Below are 18,533 nucleotides of genomic sequence, written 5' to 3'. Positions count from 1 at the left end.
ATACCATTTGTTTAAAATTGTCTTACGACTGAAAGAATGTAAAAAGGATGTTGGTTTTCCAATATTTATGGCTAAATATGGTTAACTATTCCAATATTTACTGAATATTGACAGTTTGGAAATTACATTTTTTTCTTAACTTTTTTATTGAGGTATAAAATACATATGAAGTCATCAGGTACATAAATTTAATTGTACAGCTGAGTGGATTTTTATATATTTATTAACTTGTGTAACCACAAGCTAGACCAAATTATACTTACAGAACATTTCCATCATCCCAGGAGTTTCCCTCTGCTTCTTCCAAGTTTTACTCCTGCCTCCCAATCAGTGTTCTGATTTCTGTCTTCATCTCTTAGTTTTGTCTATTTTGGGCTTGATGTTAATGGAGTCATGCAGAATGCTCAGCACATTGCTTGTGAGAGTTACCCATGGTGTTTCATGTTTCAGTAGTTCGTTCTTTTTTTATTGCTGTTTAATATTCCATTGGTATGACTATGTGACTATTCTGTTGATGGATATTTGTGTTTTCAATTTCTGTTATTACATATTTTGAAGAATGCTATGAACATTCATATAAATGTTCTTGGTGAACACCTTTGTGCATTTCTGTCAGCTATGGAATAACTATCATAAATTAGGCAGAAAATTGTTTTAACCAACACGGAGTCTCTCTTTTTCAGTAGAATTTGATATTTTAATTTCTGTAAAGATTGGTAAAAAGCGTAACTATTTTGAGTTCAAGACTTAAGTGATTCATTACTGTATTATTATTTATTTCTTGGGTTGCACACCTATGACAGTCTTCTACCAGACTGTCATTACTTTTAACTGTTAGATAAGTCTGTTAGAGCTTGTGATGATCTGTCCCTGATGCTTATTGCATAACACTTAGGTAAGAATTGTGTTACTCAAGTTGGTGGTGGTTAGGGGAAACGAAACACCAAAAGGATATGACTAAAAAATGGATTGAAGAATCATGGGATTGCAAGCCAAAGAACTTATCTTGTTGTTGTCATACTATAAAAGTACTAGGTATAAAGGTAAAATTGAATTACAGGGTTAGTTACAAATGTGCGTTTACTGCAGGAATACAGTGATTTCCATGTATACTGAGATACTGATACATTTATAATGGGGACAGACAACAGAAATAAGTAGCATGTGAGAGATAGATACATAGAACATGAAGCGATGGAGTTGATGTAAGGAATAGAAGAAAACTTTAAAATTAATATTAGTATGCTCAGATTTGGGAGGGCATCATGGCTATTGAACATATACAGGCTGCCCTGAAAAGAATCAGTTCTTGAATATTAAAAAGTAGATATAGGAAAAAATAGCTATGACATGGAAAATAGATCCAGAGGAGTCAGTGAACGTCTAATAGCAGTTCCAGGAAGGAATAGAAATTAGAAGAGGAGAAATAACCACAGAGATCATGAGGGTAGGAGTATCCAGGCCGAATCTTGGGCATCCAGAGCCAAACAGAAAGATGTATCAGGAGACAAAGTACTGGCAAATGTAAATCAGCCCTTCCCTCTCTGGTCTCCATTTCATCTGTGTAGTGGGGATGATCAATAAGTACACCTTTCCAGCAAGCTTATAGAAAGATGTGGCACTGGTTAAGGGTTTCTGGCTATGCTAACAGCTTCTATTTCCCATTCTCCTCCCCTCGCCACTCACAATAGATGCCAGATTTCCCATTCTTAACTTATGGTAGAATGTCAAAAGAAGAAAGGAAGGAAACAAGGAAATTTCTCTAAGTATCTGAGTTTATGAATGGGCTAGTCCATTCATACCAAGAGTCTTTTTTTTTTTTTAAGATTTTATTTATATATTTGACAGAGAGAGAGAGACAGCGAGAGAGGGAACACAGGCAGGGGGAGTGGGAGATGGAGAAGCAGGCTTTCTGCTGAGCAGGGAGCCCAAATGGGGGCTCTATCCCAGGATCTTGGGATCATGACCTGAGTCTAAGGTAGACGCTTAACGACTGAGCCACTCAGGCACCCCATACTGAGAGTCATCAAAGAGTATTGATAGACACCTAGATTCCAGTGAAATTTATGAACTTCATGGGTAAATTAATATAGTCTCATAAACTTCCAAAGAGAAACATATGGTTACCTAATAAAGGAGTGAAAATCAGATGTGCACTTAGACTTCTAATCTGGAACATGGAATGTTAGATAACAGTGGAACAGTATTTAAAAAGTGCTTATCTCTGAACTAAGAAACTTATCCCTAACCAACCTGTCATTCAAAGTGGGGGCAAAATAGGGGCCCCTGGATGGCACAGTCAGTTAAGCATCTGACTCTTGGTTTCAGCTCAGGTCATGATCTTGGGGTTGTGAGATCAAGCCCCGTGTTGGGCTCCAAGCTCAGTGAGGAGTTTGCTGGAGTTTCTCTCTCCCTCTCCCTCTGCCCCTGCCCGTGCTTGTTCACTCTCTCATTCTCTCTAAAATAAATAAATCTTAAAAAAAAAAAAAGGGTAGGGGCAAAATTAAGTCATTTGCACCCACTAGGAATACCAGAGGTATCAAGTGAAAAATTAATCCAAGAAAAATAGATGTGGAATTCAAGAAACAGTGACCAAAGAAAATAGTATAACTTATTTCTTAACTCCAAGGCATTAATAACCATAGCTAAGACATGTAATGCAATGCTAAGGAAGGATTCACAGACCAGAGTAATTATAGTTTAAAGTCTATAATCTGGAACAAATACTTAACATGATTTTAAAAGTTGGTTGTCAAGGTGGGAAATAGGTAAAGCCATGTTGGAAGGCTTATCCTGAGCAAGGGAAAAGCTATAGATACTGACCAATTACATACTGGAATGAATACTTTAAGGAATTTTTACTTAGCAGTTCCATTTTCAGAGATTTATCCTGTAGGTGAAATAACATGTTTCCACATGTTATGCTGGGATGTTTAATAGTAGCAGTAGGTTTGGAAGGATACACAAAAACTGGTGAAGAGAACTGGGCCTCTGGGATAGAAGGGAGAGGTTTCACTGTATACCTTTATATCATCTTTAACTTTTTTCTCACATGTATTTATTTCATGGAATTTTAGAAATGTAAAAAAAAAAATTTAAGAGTGTACGAAAATGTAAAGATTCAGAGCACAAGTTGCCAAATGTGGCTGGTCATCTGTTTCAGTATGACCTGTGACCTAGGAGTGGCTTTTATATTTTTAAGTACTTCAAAACAATACAAAAGAATAATACTTTGTGACATTAATTATAGGTAGTTCAAATTTCAGTATCCATTGGAGTACAACTGTGCTCATTCATTTACACATTTTCTGTGGCTGTTTTTGTGCTTCAAGGCAGGGTTGACTGGTTGTGATATTTAGTACATGGCCCTTTACCTGAAATGTTTGTTAACCCCTGGTTTAGAGCCAGAAATAGACCTCCATATGTATAGGAATATTGCTTATGATAAAAGTGGGATTTCAGGGCGCCTGGGTGGCTCAGTCATTAAGCGTCTGCCTTCAGCTCAGGTCATGATCCCAGGGTCCTGGGATCCCTGCTCCACGGGAAGCCTGCTTCTCCCTCTCCCGCTCCCCCTGCTTGTGTTCCCTCTCTCGCTGTCTCTCTCTCTGTTGGAAAAAAATAAATAAAAATATTTAAAAAAAAAAGGGATTTCAGATAGTGACAAGAACATGGATTATTAAATAAATGGTAAGAATTGGCTATTTGAGAAAATAAGTTTTATATTAGGATTATTTCCAGTAAGGAAACTAAAATGGAGAAGCCATTCAGGAAGAGACCATTTGACTCCATTAACAACAGCAACAAAACAAAACTTTACATAGGTGAAATAACACCTAACGCTTATTGAGCACTTAATGCTTGTCATGTTTTACTTGACTAATTGTTACAATAACACTGAAAGGTTGGTCCTGTAATTATTCCTGCTTAACAGATGAGAAAACTAAAGCTTATAGAGATTAAAAAACTTATCTATAATGAAGATTAGAAAGTAGTAGAGCAGATATATGATTTTAGGCCATCTGGCTCCCAAGGCAATTATATGGACAAGACAAAGTAAGAGAAATGTTTATAATCTGTTAATACCATTTTATAGGTATTATCTATGTCAACACATCTGGGTCTACCTCTTTCTTTTTGAATATTGTATAAATGTCTGCAGTTTACTTAATCTTTCTATTGATAGACTTTAAATTGCTTTTATTTTGTAGTTACATATTTACATACAGTAGTAAATATCTGATTCATGTGACCATATACTAGTATGAGCATTTCCACAGTATAAAGTCTTAAAATCTTAAAAATGGAATTGTGAATTGCTGGATTAAAAAGAATGTGCATTAAATCAAATTTGTCCTCCAAAAAATAAGGTGTGTGTGTGATGTGTGTGGTGTGTGTATGTGTGTGTGTCTATTTTTAGTTTATCTTTAATCAAAGGAATTGAAACATCTTGGAAGGAATCTTGGCCATCCAGACCAATTACCTCATTTTATAGGTGAGGGCCAGATAGGTTAAGTATTATGCCCAAGATTACACCGCTATTACACTTGACTTTTTTAGTTGTTTTTCCTGTGCCACAGGCCGCTTTTGACACATTTTTCTGTTTTACCTGTAATGATAGCATGAATATTACTGTCATTTGTTTTGCTGAAATCTGGGAACCTTGAATGTAGTTTAATCCAGAAACACTTCTCAAAATGATCTATCTGGTATTACTTGTTCTTAGCACCCAACACAGTGTATCTCTTAGTCAATTTGGACAGCTATAACAAAGTACCATAGACTGGTTTAGGAACAATAGAAACTTATTTTTCTTAGTCTGAGATCAGGGTGCCAGCATAGTTGAGTTCTGGTGAGGGCCCTCTTCTGGGTTATAGACTGTCAACTTACTGTATCTTCACATAGCAGAAAGAGGGCTACTGTATCTTCACATGGCAGAAAGAGGGCTATGTTGCTCTCTGGGATCTCTTAAGATCCCATTAAGGAGAACTGCACCCTCATGACCTAGTTAACCTCCCAAAAGCCTCATCCCCTAATATTATCACATTGGGGGGTTAGGATTTCAACATATGAATGGGGATTGGGGAGAGAAACGTTAAGTCCATTGCAGTGCCTAACACACACTAGGTACTCAAATATTTTTTTTTAATGAGTACTACCTTCTGGTGATCAGTACTTTTATTTCTAAATACTTACAAACTATTTGTTCAATAACATGTTAAAAAAATCCATGTATCATTGTAACTCATCAATTGCTCAAGAAATAAAAGGTTCTAATTCCTTCCCTTATAAATATTGATACTTCATAATGTTTTAGTTTTGTTTTTCTGACGGTGCTTGTGTTTTCCAAATAATTTTGTGACTTTGTTTTTGTTGTGTAAAAAGTGAACTAAAAGTTGTAAATTTAGTGTTTGAAAACTTTAGTAAGAAATTGTACAGAAATTTAGGAAGACTATACAGAATAGAACTTTTAAAGTAAATAGATTCAAATGGATTGTTTGTATTTTGCAAAAGGCTGTAGGTTACTCTTACTGCAGAAGTTATTTTGGCACACTGTGGTGTAAGTATCATGGAAATGATGTATGAAATATGTATGAGTAGTACTATAAAATTATAGAATCAAAAGATTGAGTAGAAACTGCTTGAAGGTCATATTGTTATGTAGGGATCAATGTCATAGAATGAACTATCTTTATCTTAGTGCTAAAGACATGGCTCAAAATCACAAGGCAAATAGAAAAGATATAATAAGACCTTCAGAGTAATATGTGTTCTACTTTTGTAAGGGAGCAGGTGTTGCTTAATTTTGTTTTTGTTTTTTATTTTTAAGTAATCCCTACACCCAATGTGGAACTCAAACTCACAACCCCAATACCAAGAGTCGTGTATGCTCCACCAACTTAGCCAGCCAGGTGCCCCTCTTATTTTTGTTTTTTAAATTCAAACTTGGGGGTGCCTGGGTGGCTCAGTTGGTTAAGCGACTGCTTTTGGCTCAGGTCATGATCCCGGAGTCCCAGGATCAAGTCCCCCATCGGGCTCCCTGCTCAGCAGGGAGTCTGCTTCTCCCTCTGACCCTCCCCCTTCTCATGCTCTCTCTCATTCTCTCTCTCAAATAAATAAAATCTTTAAAAATAAATAAATAAATTCAAACTTGGAGTCAACAAATCTTCATGCTCATCTTCTTAATGAACAAAATGGAGTTTTCTTTAAAATGATTCTTTGGGGGGCACCTGGGTGGCTCAGTTGGTTAAGCGACTGCCTTCGGCTCAGGTCATGATCCTGGAGTCCCTGGATCGAGTCCCGCATCGGGCTCCCTGCCCAGCAGGGAGTCTGCTTCGTCCTCTGACCCTATCCCCTCTGATGTGTTCTCTCTCTCTCATTCTCTCTCTCTCAAATAAATAAATAAAATCTTAAAAAAAAAAAAATGATTCTTTGGTGCTACTACTAAAACTAAATCTGATTTGGTTTTATTTTTTAAATAGCTTCATTGAGGTATAAGTGATATACAATAAGCTATACATAAAGTATATAATTTGATAATTTGAACATATGTATACACCTGTGAAATCATCACCACAGTCAAAATGATAGACCATATCTATCACTCCCAAAAGTTTCCTTGTGCCCTTTTATAATTGCTTCCTGTTACCACTTCCCTGGACCCCCACCTGGTCCCAGGCAACCACTGACTCATCTGCTTTCTGTCACTACAAATTACCTTACATTTTCTAGAATTTTATATAAATGGAATCATACAATACATACTCTTCTGTTTTTGAACTTCTGTCACTGAGAATAATTACTGAGATTCACCCATGATGATGCATGTATCAGTATGGCTGTACCACAGTTTATTTATCCATTCACTTGTTGATAAACATTGAATTGTTTCTAGTTTTGGCTGTTACATCTAAAGCTGCTATGAGCATTTGTGTACAAGTCTTTGTATGGACATATGCTTTCATTTCTCTCAGATAAATATCCAGGAATGAAATGATTCAGTCATGATAGGCTTATGTTTAACTTGTTAGGAAACCATAAAACCATTTTACATTCCCACCAGCAGTATATGAAAGTTCTAGTTCTTCCACATTATCACCAACACACCACTTTTTAATTTTAACCATTCTAAAATTAGCCATTCTATGTAATAGTATCTCATTGTGGTTTGACAGTGTTGAATATTTTTTCACGTGCATATTTGAAGTGTTTACTCAAACATTTTGCCAAGTTTTAATTGAGTTGTGTTTGTTCTGTTATTAGTGCATTTCGATAGTTTTTAAGTGTATATTCTGAATACAAGTCCTTTATCAGATATATGCTTTGCACCTATTTCCTACAGGTCTGTAACTTGTCTATTCATTCTCTTAACAGTGTATTTCAAAGACCACAAGTTAACAAATTTTGATGAAGTCCAGTTTATCAGTTATGCTGTTACTGTTAGATCAAAGAAGCCTTTGCCTAACTTAAGGTCACAAAGATTTTCTCCTGTGCTTGCTACTACTTTTATAGTTTTAGGTTTTTCATTTAGATCTGTGATTCGTTTTGAATTATATCCTAGTGAATGTGATGTAGTATCTCATTGTAGTTTTGATTTGCATTTCCCTGTTGACTAACGATGTTGAGCCATCTTCGCATGTGCTTATAGGCCATTCTTAATCTTTTTAGAGAAATGTCTAATCAGATCTCTTGCCCATTGGGTTATTTATCCTTTTAATATTGAGTTGTAAGAGTTCTTTATATATTCTAGACACACATCCCTATCAAATGTATGATTTACAAATATTTTCCCCCATTATGTAGTTGTCTTTTCACTTTATTGAGGATATCCTTTGCAGGACAAAAGTTTTTAATTTTAATGAAGTCCAATTTATTTATTTTGTCTTTGGTCTTTTGGTGTCATATCTAACAAATAATTGCCTAATTGAAAACCACAGAGATTTGCATTTATGTTTTCTAAGAGCTTTATATTTTTAATTCTTATATTTAGATCTTTGACCCACTTTGAGTTAATTTTTTAATATAGGGTGAGGTAGGAGTCCAGTTTCATTCTTTTGCGTGTAAATATCTGATTGCCCTAGCATCATTTATTGAAAAGACTATTCATTCTCCATTGGATTACCTTTCCACCTTATGGAAATCAGTTGACTTAATGTGAAGGCTTATTTCTTTTTCTCTTTTTTTTAAATTTAATTTAATTTATTTATTTGAGAGAGAGAGAGAGCGAGAGAGCACAAGATGGGGTAGGGTCAGAGGGAGAAGCAGACTATCTGCTGAGCAGGGAGCCCGATGCGGGACTCGATCCTGGGACTCCGGGATCATGACCTGAGCTGAAGGTAGTCGCTTAACCAACTGAGCCACCCAGGCACCCATGAAGGCTTATTTCTGGGCCCTAAATTCTATTGATCTATATGTCTATTCCTATGCTAGTACCACACTATCTTTTTTATTATTTATTGGGGGGAGCACTTGTGGAGGGAGGGGCAGACTCCCCAATGAGCGGGGATCCCAACTCGGGGCTCTAGCCCAAGACTTTGAAATTTCAACCTGAGCTGGAGTCAGACGCTTAACCAACTGAACCACCCAGGCACCCCAAATTAATTGATTTTTAGATGCTAAACCAATCTTGCATTTCTCGGATAAAGCTCACTTGGTCATGTTGTATACTGCTCTTTATGGGTTGATGGATTCAGTGTACTAATATTTTGTTGAGGATTTTGTGTCTGTATCATTAAGGAATATTGGTCTGTAGTTTCAATATCTTTTTTTTTTTTAATTTTTATTCTTATGTTAATCCCCATACATTACATCATTAGTTTTAGATGAAGTGTTCCATGATTCATTGTTTGTGCATAACACCCAGTGCTCCATGCAGAATGTGTGTAGTTTCAATATCTTTATCTGATTTTGGTATCAAAGTAATACCAGCCTCATAGAATGAGTTGGGAAGTGTGTTCCATTTTTTAAAAAGTTTGTGAAGAATTGGTATTAATTCTTATAAATGCTTGGTAGAATCCACAAGTGAAGACATCTGGGCCTGAATTTTTCTTTGTGGGTAGTTTTTGATTATTAATTTAGTCTCAACATAAGTCTATCCATATTTACTGTTTCTTCTTGAGTCACTTTCAGTGGTTTGTGTCTACATTTTAAAGGGATTTAAATAATTTGAAAACTTATCATTATCCATATTATTAACATTTCTGATTTCTTCATTGCTTTGTGTTTTCCATCTGGTATCTTTTTACTTTTTTTTTTTTTTTAAGATTTTATTTATTTGACAGAGACACAGCGAGAGAGGGAAGACAAGCAGGGGGAGTAGGAGAGGGAGAAGCAGGGTTCCTGCCGAGCAGGGAGCCCAATGCGGGGCTCCATCCCAGGACCCTGGGACCATGACCTGAGCCTAAGGCGGACACTTAACGACCGAGCCACCTAGGCGCCCCGGTATCATTTTACTTCTGCCTAAGGAATTTGTAGTGCAGGTCTGGTGGCAATGAATTCTTTTAGCTTCTTAATGTCTAAAGAATTATTTTCTTTCTAAGATTTATTTATTTGAGAGAGAGCACATTGCGTCTGTGCGGGTGAAGGGGGAGGGTGGTCAGAGGGAGAGGGAGAGAGAGAAATCTCAAGCAGACCCCATCCCACAACCCCGAGATCATGACCTGAACCAAAATCAAGAGTCTGACACTTAAATGACCAAGCCACCCAGTGCCCCAAGAATTATTTTGCCTTTGTTCTTGACAGATACTTTTCTGCATATAGAATTCTAGGTTGACCTATTTTTCCTTTCAGTTCTTTAAAGATGTTGCTCCACTCTCTTTGTTTTTTAAATGTGATACGTGTTTTTCTTCTGGCCACTTTCAAGATTTTCTATTTATCATAGGATTTGAGCAAGTTGATTATCATGTGCCTGGTTTTAGTTTTCTTTATGGCATTTGTATTTGGTAGTCATTGAGCTTCTTGGATCTGTGTTAATACTTTTCATCAAATTTGGAAAGTTTTCAGACTTATTTCTTTAAATATTTCTCCTTGTCCCCTCTCCCTTCTTTAGAGACTCTAATTACATATGTACTAGATTGCTTGAATCTGTCAAACAGCTTTCTAGGTGCTCTGTTAATGTTTTTCATTCTTTTTTCCTTCTGTATTTTGCATAATTTCTATTGCAATGTCTTCAATTCATTAATATTTTATTCTGAAATATCTACTGTTAATTCCATTCAATGTATTTTTCATCTCAGACATTGACGTTTTCATCTCCTGAAGTTCAGTTTTTTTATGTCATCTGTGTCTCTGCTTAGTTTTTGAACATGAATATCTTTTTAAATACACTTGTAACCATTTTAATGTCCTTTTCTGTGAATTCTAGCATCTGTGTCAGCTCTAGATCAGTTTCAGTCATTGATTATTCTCATTATGGGTTGTATTTTTATTTTTCTTTGTATGCCCGATCATTTTTGTTTGGATGTCAGGCATTGTGAATTTTATTTTGGTGAGTGCTAGATATTTTTATATTCTTGTAAATATTTTGAGGCTTGTTGTGCAGTTACTTGAAAACAATTTGATCCTTTCAGGTCTTGCTTTTAAGATTTGTTAGGCAAGACCAGAGCCATGTTTAGTCTAGAATTAATTTTTTCCCATTACTGAGGCAAGACCTTGTTGAATACTCTACCCAGTGCCCCATGAATTTGAGGTTTTCCAGTCTGTCTGGTGGGAACATGCACATTATTCCTGGCCCTGTATGAATGCTGAGTTCTGTGTCCTCTAATTTTTTTTTTTTTTTTTTAGCTTCAGTTAGTTTCTTTATATGCCTGCACTGGTCAGTGCTCTGCTCAATACCTAAAGGGTGTGCTCTTCAGATCTCTGGAGTTCTCTCTCTGTGCAGCTCTCTCCTCTGTAACCTTTCAACCTAGCTGCCTTGGTCTCCTCAGACTGTCGGCTCCATCTCTTCAACTCAGCAAGTCAGCTGGGCTCTGCTTAGGAGGGGACTCCCTGTGTTATGGTGTGGAACCTAAGGCAGTAAGCTGGGCAATCGTTTGTTTTTTGTTTCTCCTAAGGACCACTGTCCTTTATTACCTAATGTTCAGTATCTTGAAAACCATTGTTTTATATTGGGAGGGGTGGGTTCTGGATTTTATTGGTTGGTTTTTTATTCTTTCAAGTGCAGGAGTAAATCTGGTCCCTGTTGTTCTATCTAGGCTATAGAGGAAGTCTCTTTAGTCTGTCTTAAAGAGTAAGAAAACTGATGGCTTCTAAGGTTTCTTTCAACTCTGAGATCTTTGATTTTGTATTATATATCTTTAACAGCTCATTTTCCCATCTCCACAGTTATCTCATTCTCTCCTCACAACACTTAACAGTTGTTTACTTAGAAATAGTTTGTGCAGGGGCGCCTCGGTGGCTCAGTCGTTAAGTGTCTGCCTTTGGCTCAGGTCATGATCCCAGGGTCCTAGGATCGAGCCCCGCATCGGGCTCCCTGCTCTGCAGGAGGACTGCTTCTCTCTTTCCCACTCCCCCTGCTTGTGTTCCCTCTCTCGCTGTACCTCTCTCAAATAAATAAATAAAATCTTTAAAAAAAATAAAAGAAATAGTTTGTGCATAGAAAGTTGCTTGGGATTAACTCTGGGTTATGAATGAAACTTATTTATGATATAAACACATTACATAGAATGATAGCAATCAAGGTGTAACAGCTGAAAAATGGATGTTTTCTCCAACATAATGTATTTAGAACTGTTCTAATCTAGTCTTCTATGATTTGGCTAAAGAGTTCCCTTCAGGAGCTAGGCAAATAAGACTTTAATTGGTATCTTTTATTTTTAACAACCACAGAGGTATGCAAATAACATATTCTAAAGTAATTACAGCAACTTTTCTTTCGTTTCAGTGGGTAATATTCAATTGTAAAAGATTTAACTGGAAGATAAGCATGTAAGGTATCTCAAAACCTGTATTTTGCATAGGGGAGGGGAAAATGACGAACTTGACTTTAATAATACCACTTAATAGTTATAGAACCTTACTTAAACCTTTAATTTTTGAGCTTATTGTTCCTATCCAAAATGAAGATAATATCCACACCATTTTAAAAGGATGACATAGGAAATGTATAAAAATACTTTATAAACCAGTATTCTTCAGGATTTTTGGACCGCAGCCCTCTTATAAATACATTTTATGTAGAGATCTCCTACATATACATATATATAATTGCAATGCAAAACTCACTATATGTGGTATACACTGATATTTCCTGTTCTATTTCATTGAAAAGTAATCCTTATTTAGTAGTGACCCATTAAATGGGTCACATCTCACAGTTTAAAATATATTGTCTATATAAAAAAAAAAAAACTATGAAGTACTATATTAATAAAAGGTAGAGGTACTTAGATTACATACTGTTAGTTCTGTTATCAAGTTTCATTTCAAAATAGTTTGAGTGTAGTATAGTTAAATCATGTCACTATTTTCGCCATTAGCATCTTTGCCATAAACATTTTTGCTGCATAGCTAATTGGCCGTAAAGCAAAATCATGGGGAAAAAAAAGGACATTTATTAAAAAGGACATAATGAAACTTGAAAAATGAAGAACAAAATTTAAAAGTCTGCTGTAAAATACAAATTTATTTTAAAATGTGTGTAGATTCAAGGCAGTATTACACAAATAACTGATTTTATTTTGTGGATTGTACCAAAGTACTTGTCTTCAAAGTCTTTTTTTTTTTCTTTTTTAAGATTTTATTTATTTATTTGACAGAGAGAGGCACAGCGAGAGAGGGAATACAAGCAGGGGGAGTGGGAGAGGGAGAAGCAGTCCTCCTGCAGAGCAGGGAGCCCGATGCGGGGCTTGATCCTAGGACCCTGGGATCATGACCTGAGCCGAAGGCAGACACTTAACTACTGAGCCACCCAGGCGCCCCCAAAGTCTTTTGTTCATAGTGTTATACTTTTTTTTTTTTTTTTTGCTTATTGATTCATGCCCTTGTTCAGCATTGCACTTTCTTTTTTCCCAAAAATTTTTTCCTTCATTAAAGAGGCATCAATTTCCAAATACTAGGATACATATTTGTAACTAGCTTTCTGTTGTATTGTGAGAGCCTTCTACACTGTTGTTTATTCTTGGCATATTGTCAGGTGTCCACTGATAGACATTCCAAAGTTCTATGGGAAATGTGGGTTCAAAATTCTGCCACTGTATAGATCATTATGAGGGCTAAGATTTATATGATATAAAAACGGGAGTACTGCATCAATGGAGAGGTGAAACCAAACTGTCATCCAGTCGATGAAACAAAGAAACTGTCAAACCAAACTGTCAGCCAGTTATTTTTTAATCTTTTACAGCAGAATTGCCTTATGGCCTATTAGCTATGCAGTGAAAATGCTTGTGGCAAAGATGCTTACAGCAAAACTACCTGGAACCTAGTTAAATATGTATAACTTTATTAATAACTAATACAAGATTATGACTCTACATTTTCAGTTTTAGTCTTTCTTTTCCCTAATAAGCAGGCTAGTAATAACTTATAAATAGTTAAAAGAGATACCTCTGAGTTTTATCTTTCAAATAATGACTTTCCAGTCATTTCTTATGCTAAGAATTATGGTTGTGAGACATGGTAAAGTCCTAGGACTAATATTAACTTTGCATCCTTATTTTTTAATTAGATACTTCTCTTTATACCGAAATTTTTTCCTATTTTTTCCTACATCACTTGAAACAAGCTTTACAATCAGTAAAACAGATGCCATCATATCAAAACTTCCTTGTAGTGAATTAAAATTTTCACGATACTTGGTTATCATTTGGTTAATGAAAGTAATAAATGGCTCAAGGGTAGTTAAGTCCATCGTTTTTGGTCTACTAGCTATAAGAAGTTTGAATCTATCCTACATTTTTATACAGAGATGTGCCACAGAAAAAAAAAAGAAAAAGAAAAAGGCATTCAGGCTTTCCTAATCACTAAGGTGACTAGGACTGATGTTCCCCAGTGATCTTCCATAGGTTCTGCTGCACTGGTAGAAACCATCTCTATTAAAAGCCTGCTGGGGGGCACCTGGGTGGCTCAGTCATTAAGCGTCTGCCTTAGGCTCAGGTCATGATCCCAGCGTTCTGGGATCGAGCCCCACATCGGACTACCTGCTCAGCGGGAAGCCTGCTTCTCCCTCTCCCACTCCCCCTGCTTGTGTTCCCTCTCTCGCTGTGTTTCTCTCTGTGACAAATAAATAAAATATTTTTTTAAAAAAAGCCTGCTGGAGTATCACATATCCTTCTTGACAAATACTTTGTTAGAATGAAAGTTCTCTCTGCAGCGGAGACCTCCTTTGCCTCCTATCTCCTAAATTTAATGCTCTCTATTTATAGAATTAAGCATCCTTAGTTTAAAAAGAAATATGGAAGAGCTCACACAACTGGTTAGGGTATGAACAGTAGTGTGTGATTTTACATTTATAAATGGTTTTTGAAATTTTTTCCCAGTAGATAAACATTAAAATGGTCATGATTTTTCTTTAAATAGACTCTAAACCTTTCCAGACTTGTAAGAAATCTGTTGCTGTGTAATACAGTGGAAAGAATTATGTGATCTAATGCTCAAATAATCTATGGGAGAACTTTGGATGTAAAAATGTTTCTTAATGTGTTTTCCAGATGTCTGTAACCTTTTGGAATTGTCCCTCCCCTCACACACACACTTAATTGTAAGGCTCTTAAATTGGTTGGGTTCAGCCATAGAAATTAATGAAGTAGAATGCTTGAATTAAATAAACTGGAAGAAAATATCTCTCCCTAGTAAGCCATTATCAATGTAACAAAAACAATTTATGGAAACTCAGTTCCCAAATGCTGATATGCTCTACGTGGGAAATGGCATATTAATCTAAATATTGTTAATAAAGAGTTACAAGTGTTAAGATTTTCAAATAATTAGAAACCGTAGTATCTCTATAACACAAAGTATGCTAAACATAATTTTAATGTTTCTTTGTTTCATTCAGGAGGTTATGGTTGTGTAGACATTCTGGTTAAAAGTATTACATGTGGCATTTTAGTGTTTTGTAAGATATTTCTCTTAATACTTTCTCCCAACATTTACTGCATATTCTACATTGTATTAGCACTTCTCTTGGTGTTCTACATATAATAGTCACATCGCTAAGTTTACTGAAACTACCAACAATTTGATCTGCTTAAGGAAACAAGATTCTGATTAATTCTATCTGTTTCTTTCAGAAAAATCACCACCCATATAATGGAATTTTATCTGATTCTGTAGATCAGATTTCTTTATTCTGGATATCATAACAATACAGGAAGTATGCACTATTTTTCATTTCTGCAACTAGTCTTCACTGCTGAAGGAAGAAATTTTTTAAGCTATAGCAAAGTTCATCTTGGTACCTTTAATGGAAATTCTGATTTTGTTTTTAATTTTTGATAACCTTTTGCTAAAGGTATGAACAACCAAAGAACTTATCTTGTTAGGCAAGTCCACATTAATAAGAATGCCTAGAAGAGGATTGATTCTTCAGACCCGGACCCACTGGCTACTGTTGGGTCTTGCTTTACTCTGCAGTTTGGTATTATTTTTGTACCTTCTGGAATGTGCCCCCCAGACTGATGGAAATGCACCTCTTCCTGGTGTTATTGGGGAAAATTATGGTAAAGAGTATTATCAAGCCCTCCTACAGGAGCAAGAAGAACATTACCAAACCAGGGCTACCAGTCTAAAACGTCAAATTGCCCAACTAAAGCAAGAATTGCAAGAAATGAGTGAGAAGATGAGATCATTGCAAGAGAGAAAAAATATAGGAGCTAATGGGATAGGCTATCAAGGCAACAAAGAACAAACACCTAGTGATCTTTTAGAATTTCTTCACTCCCAAATTGACAAAGCTGAAGTTAGCAGAGGTGCCAAATTACCTAGTGAGTATGGAGTCATTCCCTTTGAAAGTTTCACCTTAATGAAAGTATTCCAGTTGGAAATGGGTCTCACTCGCCATCCTGAGGAAAAGCCAGTTAGAAAAGACAAGCGAGATGAATTGGTAGAAGTTATTGAAGCTGGCTTGGAGGTCATTAATAATCCTGATGAAGATGATGAACAGGAAGATGAGGATGGTCCCCTTGGAGAGAAAATGATATTTAATGAAAATGACTTCATAGAAGGTAATGTGAAAAATATGTTGGTCCATAGTTACGTTAGTATGACAGTGCTTTTATTCTATGCTGGTAATATAAGTCAGTCATTATTTACAGTATTGAAATATTTGAGTTTTTACCCACTTCACTCCACCAAGAATTTGAAGTGGCTTTTTTAAAAAAGTTATAATGTGACCGTAATAAAATAGAGGACCAGGGAAATAGAATAAATCTAAGATTATATAGAAGAATACTATATAGGGCTCAAGTTGAAGGGCTCTTAGGGGGCTATGTATGTATTTGTACATGTATGTTTTTGCATTCCTCTCTTATCTGGTCTTGATGTTCCTTTTTTGTATTTTTCAAAATGTATGAACTAAGGTTCATGATTTGAAAACCATTTGATAAAGGAAAGAAAAAAACGTTAATTTAGTAGATTGATGGTTATTCTATATTTTAAAGGGAGGAGAAGCACATGTCAGAACATCTAGGGGGCATATATAGTTTTGAAAAGCATATTTGGTGTTTGGAAAAGTAAAGAAACCTGTTTTCCTAATACAGACTGCAGAAGGGGCATGGGATGTGTACATATCAAGATGGAGTATGACTCAAAAGTTGAGGAACACTTCTGTAAACTTAAGATATTTGCTGATCGATATAAATAGAAATACAGATCTGCACCCATCTCCATCTTAATACCTCCTGCTAGGTATTTAATGACAAACTTAAAACCATTTTGGATATAAATCTCTCTTCAAAGTTCTCTTTGCTTGATTCTATGAACAGTATACCACATATAGTTTCTTTGGCTTTGAATCATCGTGGGTAGTACTTGCTATACTACAAGATAGTAGTACCTTGAGGGGCGCCTGGGTGGCTCAGTCGTTAAGTGCCTGCCTTCGGCTTGGGTCATGATCCCAGGGTCCTGGGATCAAGCCCCGCATCGGGCTCCCCGCTCTGCGGGAAGCCTGCTTCTCCCTCTCCCACTCCCCCTGCTTGTGTTCTCTCTCTCTCGCTGTCTTTCTCTGTCAAATAAATAAATAAAATCTTTAAAAAAAAAAAATGATAGTAGTATCTTGAGACTTTTGGAGGCCATCAGGGAGGGCATTGTGCTTTTCCATGGTACTTCAGCTGTCTTTTCATTGTAGCCACTTCTTTTTTCTTTGTCACTTACTGCAATTTTGGATGGGTTGTTTCTCTCAAAACTCTTCTAATTTTTCTGCAAGCTCAGCTTTTTGTCTTTTCACCATATTTGTAGTTTATGGCAGAATTGAAAGTTGCTGAGGAAATAACTCACTAAAGTATAAAATGTCTTCACATCTGCCTTTAAAAAGAGAGGAAGCCATGTCAGTTTTGTATTCTCAGCTTCTGTTTATCTTATAACTCTCTTTGGATTCTTTCACTGACAGGATTTTTTTCTGCACGGAACATATTTTGTCCCCCACTTTTCTTCCACTCTGCTACCCCCCTGGCAACAATAAAAAATAAAAAATAATTACTCACTATTCAGTAACTCCTATTCCTTTTCCAGACTTTAGCTTAGATGTCGCTTCATTTAGAAGTCATCTCCAACCTGCAAGTCTTAAGATAACAGTACTTCCTGTGTTCTTTTGTAACCTCTACCTTGTGTCCCCTCTCATAGCACTTGTCGTAGTATATGGTGTTGCCCATTTCCTGATTTGTAGTTCCTCTTATGCTTTAAGCCTCAGGAGAGAGTGGATTGGTCTATCTTGGTCATTGTTTTACTCCCAGATATTGACTGACTCACACATCTATAGGTCTTCCTTCTTTCCTGAATGTCACACTTAAAAATCAGATTGCCCAGTAGACTGCCAAACTTTTCTCCTGGAGGTATCTCAAGTCACCATATTTAAATCTGTACTAATTTTTCTTTGACTTAACTCTCTTCAGAGAGAGAGAGAGAGGAAGGGTGTGTGTGTTTGTAGAGTGAAATATATATCACTGTATTGTTTTTATTTCCTTATTTTTCTGTCTCTCTCACTAGACTGACCGTTCCTCAAAACCAGGACTATATAGCCCTCTTTATACCACCAGTGAGTGACACGAAGGCACTCCATTCATTTAATGGAACTGAACCAAGCAATAGAAGTTTTGACGCTCAGGTCTAGAATTTAATATTGGTAGAAGTAATTTATTTTCATCGTATGATTATTGTGTTGATAGGCTCTACTAAAAAAGTCATATGTAAAAAGGAATAATTGTGATTTGGAGCATATTTATGGATTGACTAATAATAGAGCAGTGAACATTTTTTTTAACCTCTCCTTTTAAAGAAATTATTGTTTACAACTGTACAATGGAGATAATTATTTTCACAAAATGATTAAAAACACTACATGTCTGGTTTTGCACTTTTGATCTTTGAGTAAAATCAATATT

The 18,533-nt window shown here is 36.1% G+C and overlaps 1 protein-coding gene across 2 annotated transcripts in view; it reads left to right on the top strand.

Annotated features, from left to right (window-relative positions):
• CSGALNACT2 (chondroitin sulfate N-acetylgalactosaminyltransferase 2) overlaps window positions 1–18,533 on the top strand; it is a 45,550-nt gene that overhangs the window by 843 nt on the left and 26,174 nt on the right. For both annotated transcript variants that reach the window (XM_021700063.2, XM_021700065.1), the window contains exon 2: window positions 15,228–16,160. In XM_021700063.2, coding sequence (XP_021555738.1) covers window positions 15,500–16,160 — 661 coding nt within the window. In that variant the 5' untranslated portion in view covers window positions 15,228–15,499. The remainder of the gene's footprint in view (window positions 1–15,227; window positions 16,161–18,533) is intronic.

Source organism: Neomonachus schauinslandi, chromosome 6 (assembly GCF_002201575.2).
Source record: "Neomonachus schauinslandi chromosome 6, ASM220157v2, whole genome shotgun sequence".
Classification (NCBI taxonomy): Eukaryota; Metazoa; Chordata; class Mammalia; order Carnivora; family Phocidae; genus Neomonachus; species Neomonachus schauinslandi.
Note: the sequence above shows the minus strand (reverse complement) of the source record. Positions and strands in the feature narration are given on the sequence as shown.